The sequence below is a fragment of the Dipodomys spectabilis genome, unplaced genomic scaffold (genome assembly GCF_019054845.1).
Source record: "Dipodomys spectabilis isolate Male_0828 unplaced genomic scaffold, ASM1905484v1 ptg000095l, whole genome shotgun sequence".
In the NCBI taxonomy this organism is placed as follows: domain Eukaryota; kingdom Metazoa; phylum Chordata; class Mammalia; order Rodentia; family Heteromyidae; genus Dipodomys; species Dipodomys spectabilis.
The window spans coordinates 26,392,288-26,409,608 of record NW_024870772.1 but is presented as its reverse complement, the minus strand read 5'-3'; the positions used below and the strand labels follow the sequence as shown (position 1 = coordinate 26,409,608).

The window sequence follows — 17,321 nt, the reverse complement described above, 5'->3', positions numbered from 1 at the left end:
TAGAGGGTGGGGGAATCTCACCAACTCTTTGCCCAGGCCGGCCTGTAAATCTCTGCCCTCTGAGTAGCTGGGATTATAGTCAGGAGCTACTACACCCAAAGTGTACATGCCTAAAGTTTTATAATGACTCACCAGAGTGATAACACTTAGGGGGGAAAATGTTTTCTCAAAATTTCACTGAAATTAAAGTTTTATAAGTACAATGAGATAGATTACAAAAAAAAAAAAAAATCAGAATTTGTTTTGTGTCAGTCCTGGGGTTTGAACCCAGGGCCTGGGTACTATCCCTGAGCTTTTTTGCTCAAGGCTAGCACTCTGCCACTTGAACCATGGTTTTTTGGTGGATACTTAAATATAAGAGTTTCATGGAGTTTCCTTCCTGAGCTGGTTTTGAACTGCAGTTCTCATTTCAGCCTCCTAAATAGCTAGGATTATAGGTACAAGATACCCAGCTAAAATGTGATTTTTTTTTTTTTTTTACATAAAACACTAGATGATTTCTAAAACAGTTGGATAGCTTTAAATTATTAGTGTGTGTATATATATATATATATATATATATATATATTCTAATTACTGGAGACAATCAGGTAATAAGTATGTTACTCTTAAGTCCAAGTTTTAGTAACAGAAGAAACAAAGACTCAGTCATGGTAGGTTTATCTTTTTTTAAAATCAGAATTTCCTGGGTGTTAAAAGTTCAGATGCATAAAATACAGAATTTTTAAATTTCTTTAAAAACTTTTTGTGTTATTTGGGATTATTTACCATGTTTTTTCAGGGTCTTTTGGTAACATTTTTGGTGTTAATTCAGTTTTAAGCAATTGTTGAAACAGACTTGGACCTATAAATGACTTATTTTGAACATTGATTTAATTAAAGTTAACTAAGTTAATCTTAGTTAACTAAGATTTGACTTTACAAATTACTTGTAACCTGTGGCTTTTAACACACATATATGACTAGAAGATTGTAACAATCACATAAATTTGAATTTTGTTAAAACATTTTCTACTATTAGTTTTAACTGATTGCCCTGTTATAATTGATTACCCTTTGTTATAATTGATTATCTTCTGTTAAAATTCCTTACCCCCTGTTATAATGATTACCTTCTGTTAAGTACTTCCTATATTCCAGGCATTGTACTAGGCCTTTGTTTTCTTTCTTTCTTTCTTTCTTTTTGTCGGTTGTGGGGCTTGAACTCTGGGCCTGGGCGCTGTCTCTGTGCTGTTCAGCCCAAGGCTAGCGCTCTGCTGCTTGAGCCACAGCACCACTTCCAGTTTTCTGGTGGTTAATTGGTGATAAGAGTCTTATGGACTTTCCTGCCTGGGCTAGCTTTGAATCACAATGCTCCAATCTCAGCCTCCTGAGTAGCTAGGATTACAGGTATGAGTCACTGGCGCTCGGCCTTTGTTTTCTTTAACTGAGATATATATTTTAAAGCAGTCCATTTTGATTTTTTTTTCTCATAGAGAGTAGAAATGTTCTAAAAATACATGCTAAAAATATATATATATATTAAATATTTCAGGAATTTGTTACCTTACGCTGAGTCGTAAGTAAATAGTTAAGTTTATAAAGTATCTCACTGTTTACTATTTATCACAAAACTGTCCAATGGAATTTAGAGGAGAAATGACCAGCTTGACTGAATATACTGGCCAGGCAGTAAATATATATTCTAATTACTGGAGACAATCAGATTATAAGCATATTACTATTAAGTTCAAGTTTCAGTAACAGAAGAAACAAAGACTTGGTCAATGTAGGCTTATCTTTATCATTAAATCAGAATTTTCTGGGTGTTAAAAGTTCAGAGTTGCCAGGCACTGGTGGCTCACGCCTATAATCCTAGCTACTCAGGAGATCTGAGGATCACAGTTCAAAGCCAGCCCAGCAGGAAAGTCCATGAGACTCTTATCTCCAATAAACCACTAAAAAACTGAAAGTAGTGTTGTGGCTCAATTGGTAGAGCACTGGCCTCGAGTTGAAGAGCTGAGGGATAGCACCCAAGCCCTGAGTTCAAGCCCCATGGCTGACCAAAAAAAAAGTTCAGAGTTGATAAGTGACCTCACTGTGGTAAAAGGTGATTAAACTCCTACCTGGTTTTCTAAATCATCTATTCTATCTGTCTGTCTGTCTATCTATCTTATCTTATCTACCTACCATCCTACCTACCTACCTACCTAGGACCAGTACTGGAGCTTGAACTCAGGACCTGGGCACTGTTCTGTAGCTTTTTCACTAAAGGCTAGTGTTCTACCACTTGAACCACACCTCCTCTTCTGGCTTTTTGCTAGTTAATTAGAGGTAATAGTCTTAATGGACTTTCTTGCCTGGGCTCCCTTCGGCCTTGATCCTTTGATCTTAGCCTCCCTGAGTAGCTAGGATTATGGACATGAGCCACCAGCACCTTGCTCCCAATTCTATTTGAGACCATTGAACAGACCACAAGACTTGACTTGGAGGGAACAGATAGCATACAGAAATGCAGTTTATTGAGAAGCCAGATTTTCAGCAGGGATGAGTCAGTAGTAGTGGAAGCAAAAAGAGTGCATTTAAACATGAAAGAAACTGTGGTTGGAATTATATCTTGGCATTAAATGTAGAATCAGAAGTAGAATGGACTAAAAATGGTTCAAAAAATAGAAATAAAATTTTAGGGGTAACATAGAGAAAAGAACTTTAGATGGATTGGAATTCTGGCGTTATCACATTTAATAAGTAAGGGATGTTGGCCAAAACAAGACATTCTATGAAATTCAGTGTTGCCATTAATACATTTGAAAATAACCTTATAAGATCAACACTTTTATGAGGATTAAATTAAAATTAGTAAAGTGCACATTGTATACTTTCAAAGAGACTTGGAGTAGCTAAAGTCAAATATGATGACTAGGAAGGCCCAGAGTCTTATTAGGATGCACTGGCCAGGAATTTCACAGTCAAAAGGAAGATGAAACTAGATGTGCAATCTCATGGACATTTCTGCCCATCCTGGCTTCCAACCTTTATCTCTAACGGCAGCCTCTGGAAAAGCTTGTATTACAGGTGTGAGCTCCTGGTGCCCTATTGGAAAAAAAATTTTGATAGAAGTTGAGAGTGGCCAAAAGTTTTTCTTGTTAGCCTGTGTTGAATATGAAAATGATATTTAAGATACCTGTTCTGAAGAATACAGGGTAGCATTATTTAAATTTACCCATCATAATTGGCGATTTACTTTCAATTACCATTTACTTCATGATTTACTTTCATTTACCATTTGTTGGATTTAATATTCAGTCTTGATTGTTCTAAAAAAAATTCAAGTTGTTTAAAATGAACATTTAGGGAAAACTTAAAATACAAGTTGGCTGAGCATAGTGGCAGTGCACACCTGTTAGCACTAAGGAGGCTGAATGAGTTTGAATCTATTTTGGGCTACATAGTGAGTTCACGGCTAAATAAATAGATAAGAAACAACCCAGTGACTTGAAACAACCTCAGGAACTTGTCAAATCTCAGCTTAGGTAGTCTTTAGTTACAGACCAGACTGATAATCCCTTAAATATAGGGACAGAATATTTTCTCATATCTATTAATGTCAGTATGCAAGTAAAAGAATTATACGTATTTGATGTTTTAATGAGTCTTAATTTTTTTTAATTGGATCTGGTCACCTGACCCAGATAATGTATTTTTTATGTAATGCTTTTTCCTGTTGTCACTTGGACTCATTGAAATGTTATTTGTTTTTATTTGCCAGGAAAGACCGTTGTTTACCTTGTGGCTTTCCATCTGTTCTTTGTTATGTTTGTATGGTCCTATGGGATGACAATATTCACAACTCCCGCTACCCCCTCCAAAGAGGTAAAGTCAATGTTGGTTAATTGACAAATGCTTTAACTGATGATGGAAATGTTTTCCCTTGTGTTACCTAGTTAAGACTTTATATAATATATTTGTTTTGTTTCCATTCATAAAATTGTTTACTAACTGTATTTTGAATGTGAGTCATAGCCTATTTTCAGATATACAATTCACTGGTTTACTGTAGTAAATAGTTCAGTTGTACTAATATCTCTGACTCTCTCTATATTAAAATATATATATATATACTCAGGGCCTGGATGATGTCCCTTAGCTTTTTCATTAGAGGCTGGCACTCTGCCACTTGAGTCACAGCTCTGCTTTCAGCTTTTTGCTGATTAATTGGAGATGAATTCTGCCCACGCTGGCTTCAAACCACAGTCCTCAGATCTCAGCCTCCCAAGAACTACAGGCATGTGCCACCATCACCTGTTTATTTCCTTAAATTAAAAACATACTCTTTATTTCTGAGGTAAAAGTCCTAAGGGACCCAATTGAGTTATGGAAGTAATGTATTTTTGGAAACCCTCTTAGTATATTTTCTTAGGCAAGAACAAATACACTACAACTAAAGAAAGTGGTGGTAAAAAATTGTTCAGGTCATTGCTTCCTAAATCTTACTGTGATTAGTTTGTTGGGTTTTTTTCCCCCTATATAACTAGATAATCAAAATTAGAATCCTTGGCCATGTGTGGTTGACTACATCTATAATACCATTTACCTGTAGGTAATTGGCGGTCATCTCGAGCAAAAAACATGAGACCCTATCTAAAAACTAACTAGAAAAAAGGCTGTCTAGCAAGCAATCTCAAGACCCTAATTTCACTCTTCAGTACCACCAGAGAGAGAGAGAGAAAGGTGAGGGGAAGAAGGTAGAGAGAGGTTGAATGAGAAGGCTGAAGGAGGAAACGAGAAGCAGAGGAGGGAGAGAAAGGAGGAGGGGTGAAGAAAGAAGTAGAGGGAGAGAGAGAGAAAGAAGGAAGGTGTAAGAAGAATGAAGGAAAAAAGGGAAGGGGAGGGGAGCAAGGAGAGGAACTGAGAGATTCACTGAGTAAGGTATGGTGGCACATGCCTATAATCCTAGTGTTTGGATGGCTGAGGCAGGAAGATCCTGAGTGTGTTACATGGGTGGATTTTGTTTCAAACTCCTCCCTTAGAGGAAAAAAAAAATTTTTTTGCGGGGGGGGGGGTGAGGGGGGTGCGGGGGGGGGGTCCGGTCGTAGGGACTGAACTCTGGGCCTGGGCGCTGTCCCTCAGCTCTTCAGCTCAAGGCTAGCGCTCTACCACTTGAGCCACAGCACCACTTCCGGCTTTTTTCTTTTTGCGTATGTGGTGCTGGGGAATCGAACCCAGGGCCTCATGCATGCAAGGCAAGCGCTCTACCACTGAGCTACCTTCCCAGCCCAGGAAAAAAAATTTTTTTTAAATATTCCCTAGAATTAAACTAATCTGGATTTTATTTTCTACTCTAACACATTATGTGATCTCGGAGATTATTTTTTTAATCACAAAATGGAGCTAAATTAGATTTATCCCAGTGAAATATTACATAATGATGGTAGTTTCCCTTCATGTTGAAGATATTTATCATATGGTAAAAAAAATCAGCTTCCATTGAACACTTTGATAAACACACATGTAAAAAGAATACATGCTATAAATTTCTACTTGGTAAGATTTCACAAGCTAAGTATACCTTTTAACCACTACTAGGCACAGTTTCAGGAAACTGATCATTCCCACCCCCCTCAGTACCCTCATGCTTCCTTCTGGTCATCCATATCATAGAAATCACTCTTCAGCCTTTCACCAGCAAGGGTTGATTTTGTCTAGTTTTCTCTTCAGTACAAATCATCATGAAGTAATACATGTAGTAGCCATTGTCTGTATGCTTGTGCAGCTTGCATTCTGTTTGTGAGATTCACTTGTGTGGCTGTAGGTAGTGGTAGATCATTCATTTTCATTATCATGTAGGATTCTTTGGTGGCATATAATACAGTTTATTTACCAGATCTACTGTTAGTAGTTTGTTGGGAAGAATCATGAAAAATAGGCCTTCTGAAACATCTTGGGGAATGTATGTATGGTTCTTTTGTGAAGACCCCTAAGACTAAAGCATTCATGTACAAAGAGCAGAACATATCATATGTGCTATGTATAATAAACATCAGTAGATAAATTCCTTGCCCATTGTTTACCTTTGGATATTTTTATTTTAAGAAAAAAAAGTAAACCATAAAGCCAAAAACTTGGTGGCTCTTGCCACTCAAGAGGCTACTCAAAAGGCTGAGATCTGAGGATCTCGGTTCAAAGCTAGCCCAGGCAGGAAAGTCCATGAGACTCTTACCTCCAATAAACCACTCAGAAAAGTGGCACTGTGGCTTAAGTGGTAGAGTGCTAGCCTTGAGCTGAAGAGCTGAGGACAATACCCAGGCCCAGAGTTCCAAGTCCTAGGTCTGACCAAAAAAAAAATAAGGCTAAGATCTGAAGATTGCAGTTTGAAGCCAGCTCAGGCAGGAAATGCTGCAAGACTTATTTCCAACTAAGCATCAAAAATAAAAGTCAAAAGTGGAGCTTCCCAAGTGGTAGAGCACCAGCTTTGAGCAAAAAAGCTCAAGGATAGTACCCAGGCTCTGAGTTCAGGCCTCAGGACTGGCAACACACACAGAAAAGTAAATCTCCTAAAGGTTTCTTCAACCATATTCATCAGATCTTGATAATAGCCCTTAAAGTTATGCTATAAACTACTTAATTTCTCAGTTCATGGTGGGTGTTTAATAAATGTTGAATGAAATAAACTATTAATCTCTTGGTTTGGTTTTGTTTTTTATCGGTCATGGGGCTGGACGCTGTCCCTGAGCTCTTCAGCTCAAGGCTAGTGCTCTACCACTCGAGCCATAGTGCCACTTCCAGCTTTTTCTGCTTATGTGGTGCTAAGGAATCAAACCCAGGGCCTTATGCATGCAAGGCAAGCACTGTACCACTGAGCCACCTTCCCAGCCCCAACTATTAATCTCTTAATATTGCAAACATTGTAAAAGGAGCCTAATCGATGTTTCAGTAGCGTCATCTGAACATTGAATTTTAAGATAGTAGTGCAAGCTGTGTTTCAAGTGGTAAAGTGCTATAGTCTTGAGCAAAAAAAAAAACAAAAACGCAGGGACATGGGCTGGAAAGGTGGCTCAGTGGTAGATTGCTTGCCTCGCATGCATGAAACCCTGGGTTCAATTCCTCAGCAACACATAAGTAGAAAAAGCCGGAAGTGGCGCTGTGGCTCAAGTGGTAGAGCGCTAGCCTTGAGCAAAAAAAGCTCAAGGACGTCACCCAGACGCTGACTTCAAGCACTAGGACTGGCGAACACACACACACACACACACACACACACACGCACGCACGCACGCACGTGTGCGCGCGCACACACACTCCTAAGGAATTCTGACTGACTCAAATACCAAAACATCCAATACATTTGCTGCTCCAATCACTGCTAACAGCTTAACAATGTTGTTTATTTTGTTATATGATAAGAGCTGGATTCAGAAAATTATGACACCCAAAAGATTAGGGAATTGTCAAAGATTACAGAATTACTAGTAGAGCTGCTATTAAGATGTTGGCCTTCTGTATTCTTGCGTAGTACTTTTTTTTGTTTTTGTTTTTTGGGTCAGTCATGGGGCTTGAACTCTGGGCCTGGGCTCTGTCCCTGAGCACTTTAGACCAAGGCAAGAACTCTACCACTTGAGCCACAGTGCCACTGCCAGTTTTCTGATGGTTAATTGAAGATAAGAGTCTCACGAACATTCTTACTCAGGCTGGCTTTGAACTGTGATCCTCAGGTCTCAGCCTCCTGAGTAGCTAGGATTATAGGTGTGAGCCACCAGCACCCAGCTCCTAGTATATTTTTCTATGTATTGCTAACATCTCTTCTTGCCTTCCCATATTAGTAGTATAGCCTGAGTTCAAGTGTACTTTAGGAAGTAAAAAACCTTCCATCCCAAATAACCAGCCCAGACAGTAGTCAGAGAGATCTTATAGAAGTCTTAGAAGGGGGAGTGGAGGGTGGGGGGGAGGATGGGTGGGAAGGGGAAACAAAGGAGGAGGCTACAATGCTTGATAAGAAATATACTCATTATCTTGTCCATGTAATTGTAACCCCTCTGTATAGTATTTTCACAATAGAAAAAAATATATATATAAAAAGAAGTCTTGGGGCTGGGAAGGTAGCTCAGTGGTAGAGCGGTTGCCTTGCATGCTTGAGGCCTTGGATTCGATTCCTCAGCACCACATAAGCAAAAAGAAAAAAGCCAGAAGTGGCATTGTGGCTCAAGTGGTAGAGGGCTAGCCTTGAGCTGAAGAGCTGAGGGACAGTGCCCAGGCCCAGAGTTCAGGCCCCACAACTGGATCCCCCCCCCAAAAAAAAGTTTTAGAGGGGCTGGGAAGGTGGCTCAGTGGTAGAGCACTTGCCTTGCATGCCTAAGGCCCTGGTTCTATTCCTCAGCACCACATAAGCAAAAAAAGCTGGAAATGTCGTTGTGGCTCAAGTGGTAGAGTGCTAGCCTTGAGCTGAAGAGCTGAGGGACAGCGCCCAGGCCCAGAGTTCAGGCCCCACGACCGGATTCCTCCCCCCCCCCCCCTCCAAAAAAAAAAAGTCTTAGAGACTTGTGAGTTCATTTGTCAACCTCCTACAGGCAAGGATAATCACACAATTCTACTGCCAGGACATTTTATTTTGTCACAAGAGATTTGGATTCAGGGTTGTGTGCTTGCTGGGCAGGTGCTCTGTGTCTAAGTCCACGCCTCTAGCAATCTTCAGGCATTTCTGATTTACTCCCTCTAAAATTCTTCTGTAAACTTGTTGTGCCAGTAATAGGGCTTGAACTCAAGATTGAGTGTTTTCACTTACCTCTTTTTGCCCAAGGTTAGTGCTTTATCTCTTGCGCCACAGCTCCATTTCTGGCTTTTTGCTGGTTAATTGGAGATAATAGTCTCACAGTTCTGCCCCAGCTATCTTCAAACCACAACCTTCCAGATCTCAGCCTCTTGAGTAGTTAAAATTATGTGTGTGCCACCAACACCATAACCTTTTATATACTTAGAAAGAGAGAAAATATATGTTTGGAGAGAAGAGGGTCTGGTCAGATTTTATTTTCCTAGTAAAATCTCACAAATCTCTGGGCTGAGCTATTAGTCTTAGCCACATAAGCTCTCAGATCTGGTACTTTCTATTCACCATCATTACTTTCCCTGAAGAATTAAGGTTAAAATATTAGGAGACACTTAAGAAAAAATCAGAATTTCAGATGAAGAATGAAGCAAAACCAGAACTAAACTAGATTATGTTCTTAGAATTAGTACAAAAGTCTGTTTTTCATTCAAAATCACTGAACATAATTCAAACTATGAGGAACTAGGTTCAGATTATGACCTGAAGATCACAATTGCTAGTAGCTAGGATTCAGTTGTGAGTAGCTAGGATTACACGCATGAGCCACTGGTGCCTGGCATTCCAGCCTATTTTTAAAGAACAAATTTACTAAGACTATATATATATATATATATATATATATATATATATATATATATATATATGTATATATATATAAAGGAATTTAATCTACAAAAAGTAATGATGTATATTTATGGAGTTTATATTCATTGCCACCATTTGTAGGAAGGACAGGTATGTTTTAATTTGTATATAGTTCTTGTATTGAAATTAGAAATGTGTAAATAAGCCAGATATGGTAGTACATGTGGTCCCAGCTACTCGAGTGACAGAATTACAGGAGAATTACAGTACAAGGCCAGCAAGGGCAGGGTTAGTGAAACCTTATCTGGAAAACAAACTAAACTAACAACGACTGGCTCAAGTGGTAGAGCATTTTGCCTGGAAAGCTTGAAGCCCTGAGTTCAATTCCTAGTACCAAAACAAAATATACCTTCATGAAACAGAATATTTGTGTGTGTGTCTTTTATTATTATTATTATTATTCTAAATAAAACATTTCCTGAGCATGATTCTTCACCTCATGGGATTTAAAATTTTAATCTTTCTCTTTTTTTAGTTCCATTTGTCCAATTCTGAAAAGGAACGTTATGAAAAGGAATTCAGCCAAGAAAGACAACAAGAAATTTTGAGAAGAGTAGCAAGAGATTTACCTATCTATACCACGTCAGCTTCAAAAGGTACAAAGTGTCTTTCCTTCTGCTGGCACTGATGGTAGGAAGCTGATATCTGAAGGATCATGATTTTTAGTCAGCCTGGGCAAAGAAGTCTGTGAGACCCCCATCTCCAAAATAACCAGTAAAAGGCAAGGCTAAAGGCATGGTTCAAGAGGTAGTAGTGTTGGGGCTGGGAAGGCAGCTCAGTGGTAGAGTGCTTGCCTTGCTTGCCTGAGGCCCTGGGTTCGATTCCTCAGCACCACATAAGCAAAAAGAAAAAAGCCGGAAGTGGCGCTGTGGCTCAAGTGGTAGAGTGCTAGCCTGGAGCTGAAGAGCTGAGGGACAGCACCCAGGCCCAGAGTTCAGGCCCCACAACCGGACCCCCCCCCCCCCAAAAAAAAAAAAAAAAAAAGAGTACTAACAGAACAAGCCAACCCAGTAGTTTTGAGGCTCAAGACTTCAAACCCTGATAATACCCCTCCCCCCCAATGGTGTTTATTTCTCCAGGATACATTTATATGGATTGACAATTAAGTGGATATACATGATTGGTCACAATTGATGTCTACTGGAAAAAGATGAACTAGTTTCTTTTTCTTCATGGTGTTTTAGATATAGATAGATATGTAATTATCTCATCAGATTTTCTTAAGGAGCTTGCTTTTTAAAAAAATTTTAGCCAGTATTTATTTTAGTAAAACAAGATTATGAAGTAAGGAGAAATGGCAGAGAGAAATATTTCTTGTTCCTCTCGTAGGAAATAGGAGTTAAAGACTGTAAGGGGCTCATTTTAATATGAATCTCTATTTTCTACCTATTATTCTCCCCCAACTCACCTTTTATATTTAAAAATTTCAAGTATTATTCCTAGTAAGCCATCATTTGGAAATTCTGGTTTGAATTGGCTTATTATGTGTCAATACTGAGTAATAAATCCAGAACTTGCTATGAATGAGGAGTAGTCAAACATAAAAAGGTTCCAGGTGTGGTGGTATAGGTCTATAATCCCAGTTCTTCCGGAGGCTGTAGGGAGGAGAATCACAGTCTGAGGCCAGCTGGGGCAAAAACAGGATACCTTACCCAAAAAGCAAACTGCAAGTAAAAGGCTAAGAGTGTGGCTCAAGCAGGCCCCGAGTTCAACCCTCTGTATCAAAATGTAAAGAAAGCAGGAAAGAAAGGGAAAGGGAGAAGGTTAGGAGAAACTTAACCCAAACAGCTGATATTCAGAGACCAAGCCATGAAGTCATGTTTATTAGCTCTGAACTCATGCTCTTTCCTCTGTACCACTTTTTTGTCGGTTGTGGGACTTGAACTCTGGGCCTGCATGTTCTCTCAGCTCTTCAGCTCAAGGCTTAGCGCTCTACCACTTGAGCCATAGTGCCACTCCCGGTTTTCTGGTGGTTTATTGGAGATAAGAGTGTCACAGACTTTGCTGCCTGGCTGGCTTTGAAATGCGATTCTCAGATCTCAGCCTCCTGAGTAGCTAGGATTACAGGTGTGAGCCACCAGCGCCCGGCTTCTGTACCACTTGTTTCACTAGGTTCATGACTGAAACAGCACTTTCCTTTCTCAGAGTTAGCCTTTTGATGAGGGGAATCTGTGAGTGACTAAGTTGTTCATTTAAGTATAGGAATTTGTTTTAAATTATATATTACATACTTCATTAATTGATTCAAACAATAGACAATAATGTCAGTTTAAGAGTTATTCTGTGTTGTGTTTTACATATGAACTCTTTTTTTTTTTTTTTTCAGTCGTGGGGCTTGAACTTTGGGCCTAGACACTATCCCTCAGCTCTTCAGCTCAATGGCTAGCACTCTACCACTTGAGCCACAGCGCCACTTTGGCCTTTTCTGCTTATGTGGGTGCTCAGGAATCGAACCCAGGGCCTCATGCATGAGAGGAAAGCATTCTACCACTGTGCCACCTTTCCAGCTTCTACATATGAACTCATTTAAAACAGAATGTGACTTAGAGGTAGAATGCTTGCCTATCATGTATGAAACCCTGGGTTGGATTCCTCAGTACCACATAAATAGAAAAAGCCAGAAGTGGTACTATGGCTCAAGTGGTAGAGTTGCTGGCCTTGGGTAAAAGAAGCTTAGGGACAGTGCCCAGGCTCTGAGTTCAAGCTTCAGGACTGGCAACAAAAAACAGACAAAAAACAAACCCCCTATGAAGTAGGTACCACAGTGCCTATTTTGCATATGAAGAAACTAAGGCACTATTCTGGGACATGAAGGTCTCATTGTATGAGAAGATCAAGTGGATCCCCGATGGGTTTACATGTTTGGACCAAAATGACATCATTTAATCCAGAAAGTACCTGATTATTCTCTGTCAAGAATCAGGCACCAGGCATTATGTAAAGCTGAACATACTGCTTCAATGACTTTGTCGACTCCTAGAGTGTGGGCAGCTATGCAGAGAAAACCAGCTAGGATTACTCTGGTACAGTCATGGCGGCCATAACTCCCCATAACTCCCAGTGGCTGCAGTCATGTCAGGGTGAATCTATTTAGACACAGAGAAAGTTGAGTTACTTGTTCAATGTCATATGGGCCATATGTGAGAAAGAGATTTCAATCCATAACCCACTGGGCTTTTCAGCTCCAGAGGGAAATAGGGTGATGGGCAACTTGTAAATCAAGACAGTTTATGGGCTCAAGGCTTATCTCAAGTGATGGAAAAGCCCTGAATCAAGACATTAGCATGCACAATGAGAAAAAAAGAAAAGTTTTAGTGTCTGCAAATTTTAGGAGATAATCTGATTGACTTTAAAATGCACTTAATACTAAGATTTTGCAGTGCAGTTTTTCTGTTATGGGTACAGTACAAATTACTTGAACTTTCTAAGGCTTTCATTCTTCATTTCAAAATGAGAATAAGTGGAGCATTAGTGGCTCACGCCTGTAATCCTAGCTACTCAGGAGGCTGAGCTCTGAGAATTGTGGTTCAAAGCCAGCCCTCTCGGGCTGAGCACTGGTGGGTCACACCTGTAATTCTCGCTACTCAGGAGGCTGAGATCTGAGGATCGAGGTTCAGTGCCAGCTGGAACAGGCACCTCAGTGAGATTTTTATCTCCACCCGAAAACCAGAAGTGGTGTTGTGGTTCAAGTGGTAGAGTGCTAGCCTTGAGCTGAAAAGCTTAGGGACAGCATCCAGGCCCAGAGTTCAAGCCCCGTGACCGACAAAAACAAACAAACAAAAAAACAGGAAGTGCAGCTGTGATTCAAGTGTAAAGCATTAGTCTTCAATGAAAAATTCAGTGACAGTACCCAGTACTATCATATACATAATTAATATGTACATATACATACCTAAATTAAGAATGTCATTATATATGGTTTGGTAGACATATTAAATTTTTTTTTGGTCAGTCGTGGGGCTTGAACTCTGGGCTTGGGCACTATCCCTCAGCTCTTCCGCTCAAGGCAAGTGCTCTAGTGCTTGAGCCACAGCACCACTTCCAGTTTTCTAGTGGTTAATTGGAGATAAGAGTTTCATGGACTTTCCTGCCCAGGCTGGCTTTGAACTCTGATCCTCAGATCTCAACCTCCTGATTAGCTAGGATTACAGACGTGAGCCACCTGTGCCCTGCAACATATTAAATTAGATGGTATAAATGTGAACATCTTGGCATGTATAAACTTTTCAACAAATTTTATTTCCTGTACTTTAAGTATATGATAGCTAAGTTAAAACAATCTATTTTTTTAGGATGTTTTATTAGTGTACCTTAATTGTACGGAGGCAGGCTCATTGTGACATTCCCATACATACATACAATGTATCCATCCACCTACTTTCTCTATGGCTCTCCTTTATCTCCCATGCACCCTTCTTAAAACCGTTTCAACTGCTTTCATTGTTCTGTTTTCATACGTGTGTATAAAGTTTTCCCACTGTATTCATTCACCCCTCCCACCTCCTGCTGGACCTGTCCCCCGAACAGAGCACGTTTTACTCTTGTCATTCATTATTTTTACTGCATATTAATAATATGTTCACATTTCTCAGGTTCTCTTCTATCATGACTTTCTGTTTTGTGAACTTCCCCAATGCATTTTGGTTGTTTGTTTTGTTAAATTAAAGCGAGGTGCTGGTGGCTCATGTCTGTAATCCTAACGACTCAGGAGGCTGAGTTCTGAGTATTTCAGTTCAAAGCCAGCCAGTTAAACACCAGAAAACCAGAAGTAGCACTTTGGCTCAAAGTGGCAGAGTGCTAGTCTTGAGCAAAAAGAGCTCAGGGTCAGTGCCCAGACCCTGAGTTCAAGCTCCATGACTGACAAAAAGAAAAACAGAACAAGAAAATTGTTGGCATTGTTTTTGGAAGTAGGTAATGTGTAATGTAAGGGAGTGTGTGTGATGGAGGAGGGGGTGAGACCGATTGGAACACATATACAATGTGTGTAAATGTCACAGTGACGCCCCCCTCCCCCCCAGGTATAACAAATGTGTGCTAATAAAACTTTTTAACTGTCCGTTTACCACAGTTGTTTATTTTAAAAATTAAGCCTTACCATCAAAATACTTCAATTTGTACATCCTTCAGCATCTTCTTTTACCTCTTTCGTGTAGCTATCCGATACTGTGAAAAATGTCAGTTGATTAAACCTGATCGGGCGCATCACTGCTCTGCGTGTGACACGTAAGTGTTACTCCTTTGCTCTCATTTAAGCCCAACACTGGAAATCAGTGATGGGGAAAAGAGAGGAGAAATTGACATTTTATACTCTATATAAGCTTAAAGGAAAAAGCAAACTGAAGAAAAATATTTAGCAAAAGTATTTTGTCCTCTTCTATTTGCTGTGGATAACTAGCTAGCAAAAAGCGTTTATGCAAGCCAAAATATACGCAAAAATAATCTTGATAAGTTTTCTAATGGTGGACAGAATTTTCCTTAAGTATGCTTTCTGTTTTTATACTTAATATGATATTGACAAGGTAATAATTATAACCCTCTTCCGAAAGGTAACTTTTTTATTAAAAAGACTTTAATGATGGTTTGCTTGTTTTACTTTTTTTTTTGGTTGTGGGGCTTGAACTCTGGGCTTGGGCGCTGTCCCTGTGCTCTTCAGCTAAAGGTGAGTGCTCTACCACTTGAGCCACAGCACCAATTCCAGTTTTCTAGTGATTTATTGGAGATAAGAGTCTCATGGACTTTCCTGCCCCGGCTGGCTTTGAACCGTGATCCTCAGATCTCAGCCTCTTGAATAGCTAGGATTACAGGCGTGAGCCACTGTTGTTTTTATGTATGTATCTACTTGTTTATTTAACTATTGTGTCCTACCAGTGAGGCTTGAATACAGCCTAAGTGCCGTCCCTTTGTTTTTTGCTCAAGGCTGGCATTCACGCACTTGAACCGCAGCTCCACTTCTGGTTCTTTTTTCTTTGCAGCTAGTTGAAAATAAGAATAGCACAGACTTTCTTACCTAGATTGATTTGAACTTCAGTCCTCAGATCTCAGCCTTCTGAGCAGTTAGAATTACAGATGTGAGCCACCAGCTCCTGACTCAATTCTTATTACTGGTACTGATTTTAAAATCTAAAAAATAATAAAGTAACTTTAGAGGTTTTCCTTCAGTTTTTTTTTAACTAGAAAAATGTAAAATAATTTACCTCTGTGGCATATATGGGAAAGAAAAAACCGCTTGGAACCTCAATTAATCATTGCTCTTGAAGTAAACAAGGGCTTTAAGGTTCACATTTGTTATATATTACTTGAGTTGACTTACAGGTAACTTTATGCAATTGTAAAGTTACTATTAAGGAGGCAAATATGGGTGTTTGGTTTTTGTTTTTGTTTTTTGTCATGGGGCTTGAAGTCTGGGTCTGGGCGCTGTCTCTGAGTTCTTCAGCTCGAGGCGAGCACTCTACCACTTGAGCCACAGCACCACTCCTAGTTTTCTGATGGTTAATTATAGATAAGAGTCTCATGGATTTTTCTGCTCAGGCAGCTTTGAACCGTGATCCTCAGATGTCAGCCTCCTGAGTAGTTAGGATTACAGGCATGAGCTACCAGCACCCAGCTGGTGTAGTATTGCTTATAAGTAGTGTAAATTTGTATTGGTAAATATGGAAAGAACCATTTTTAGTCCCATCAGTGTTGATGTTTTAGAATATTCACTTCTAGGGGCTGGGAAGGTGGCTCAGTGGTAGAGTGCTTGCCTTGCATGCATGAGGTCCTGGGTTCGATTCCTCAGCACCACATAAGCAAAAAGAAAAAAGCCGGAAGTGGTGCTGTGGCTCAAGTGGTAGAGCGCTAGCCTTGAGCTGAAGAGCTGAGGGACAGTGCCCAGGCCCAGAGTTCAGGCCCCATGACCGGACCCCTCCCCCCAAAAAAGCATATTCACTTCTAATATTTTTATGATGTTAATATTTAAAACAGAGGAATCTTTTCATTGCATTCTACCTTCAATTAATTTTTAAGGTAGACCTTTCTGATGTGGCAAGTATTGTCCTCAAAGCTGACTATTAAAATGTCATTTCATATATATAGTACACTGAAGTAGATCTGCCCAGCTGGTTTAAAAGTCTAAATAATTATGACCTTGTACCTACAAAAGTATCAGAAATTATATCTAACCTAATGCTTCTGAGTTTGTTCTCTTATGGTATCATTTAAAGGGAAATTTCTAAGTGAGAAAAAAAATTACAAGAAATTAGAATTGACTTCTGCCTAAATTTTCTTATACTTATTTTTTTTTTAGATGTATTCTTAAAATGGATCATCACTGCCCGTGGTATGTATTACAAAGAAAAAATGCCCTAAGGGGTGGAGAGTTGGAAAGAAGAGAATTTATAGTTATTTACTTCAGTATTATTAATTTTTTTTCTATATCTGAGCATGAAACCTAGAACCTCACACAGGCTAAAAAAGCCTTTCTACTGGGATGGACTCCTAACCCCCTGCCATAGTTATGTTTGGAAGGTCAATTTAATAGATAAAGTTGATATAATTACATGTAGCATATGGATCTAAAGCCGTGTGTGTGTGTGTGTGTGTGTGTGTGTGTGTGTGTGTGTGTGTGTGTGTGTGTGTGTGTGTGTGTGTGTGTGTGTGTGTGTGTGTGTGTGTGTGTGTGTGTGTGTGTGTGTGTGTGTGTGTGTGTGTGTGTACAGGGGTTTGAACTCAGGGCCTGAATGCTGTCCTTGAACTTTTGTGTTTAAGGCTAATGCTCTGCCCCTTAAGCCACACTTCCTCCTCTGGCTTTTTGGTGGTTAAATGGAGATAAGAGTCTCATGGACTTCCCTGCGTGGGCTGGCTTCAGACTTTGATCCTGAGCCCCCTGAGTAGCAAGCAG

At 39.7% G+C, this 17,321-nt stretch overlaps 1 protein-coding gene across 5 annotated transcripts in view; it reads left to right on the top strand.

Annotated features, from left to right (window-relative positions):
* Zdhhc20 (zinc finger DHHC-type palmitoyltransferase 20) overlaps nucleotides 1-17,321 on the top strand; it is a 55,678-nt gene that overhangs the window by 19,505 nt on the left and 18,852 nt on the right. For all 5 annotated transcript variants that reach the window (XM_042685637.1, XM_042685638.1, XM_042685636.1 and 2 more), the window contains 4 exons: nucleotides 3,749-3,852; nucleotides 9,918-10,038; nucleotides 14,596-14,665; nucleotides 16,728-16,760. In XM_042685637.1, coding sequence (XP_042541571.1) covers nucleotides 3,749-3,852; nucleotides 9,918-10,038; nucleotides 14,596-14,665; nucleotides 16,728-16,760 — 328 coding nt within the window. The remainder of the gene's footprint in view (nucleotides 1-3,748; nucleotides 3,853-9,917; nucleotides 10,039-14,595; nucleotides 14,666-16,727; nucleotides 16,761-17,321) is intronic.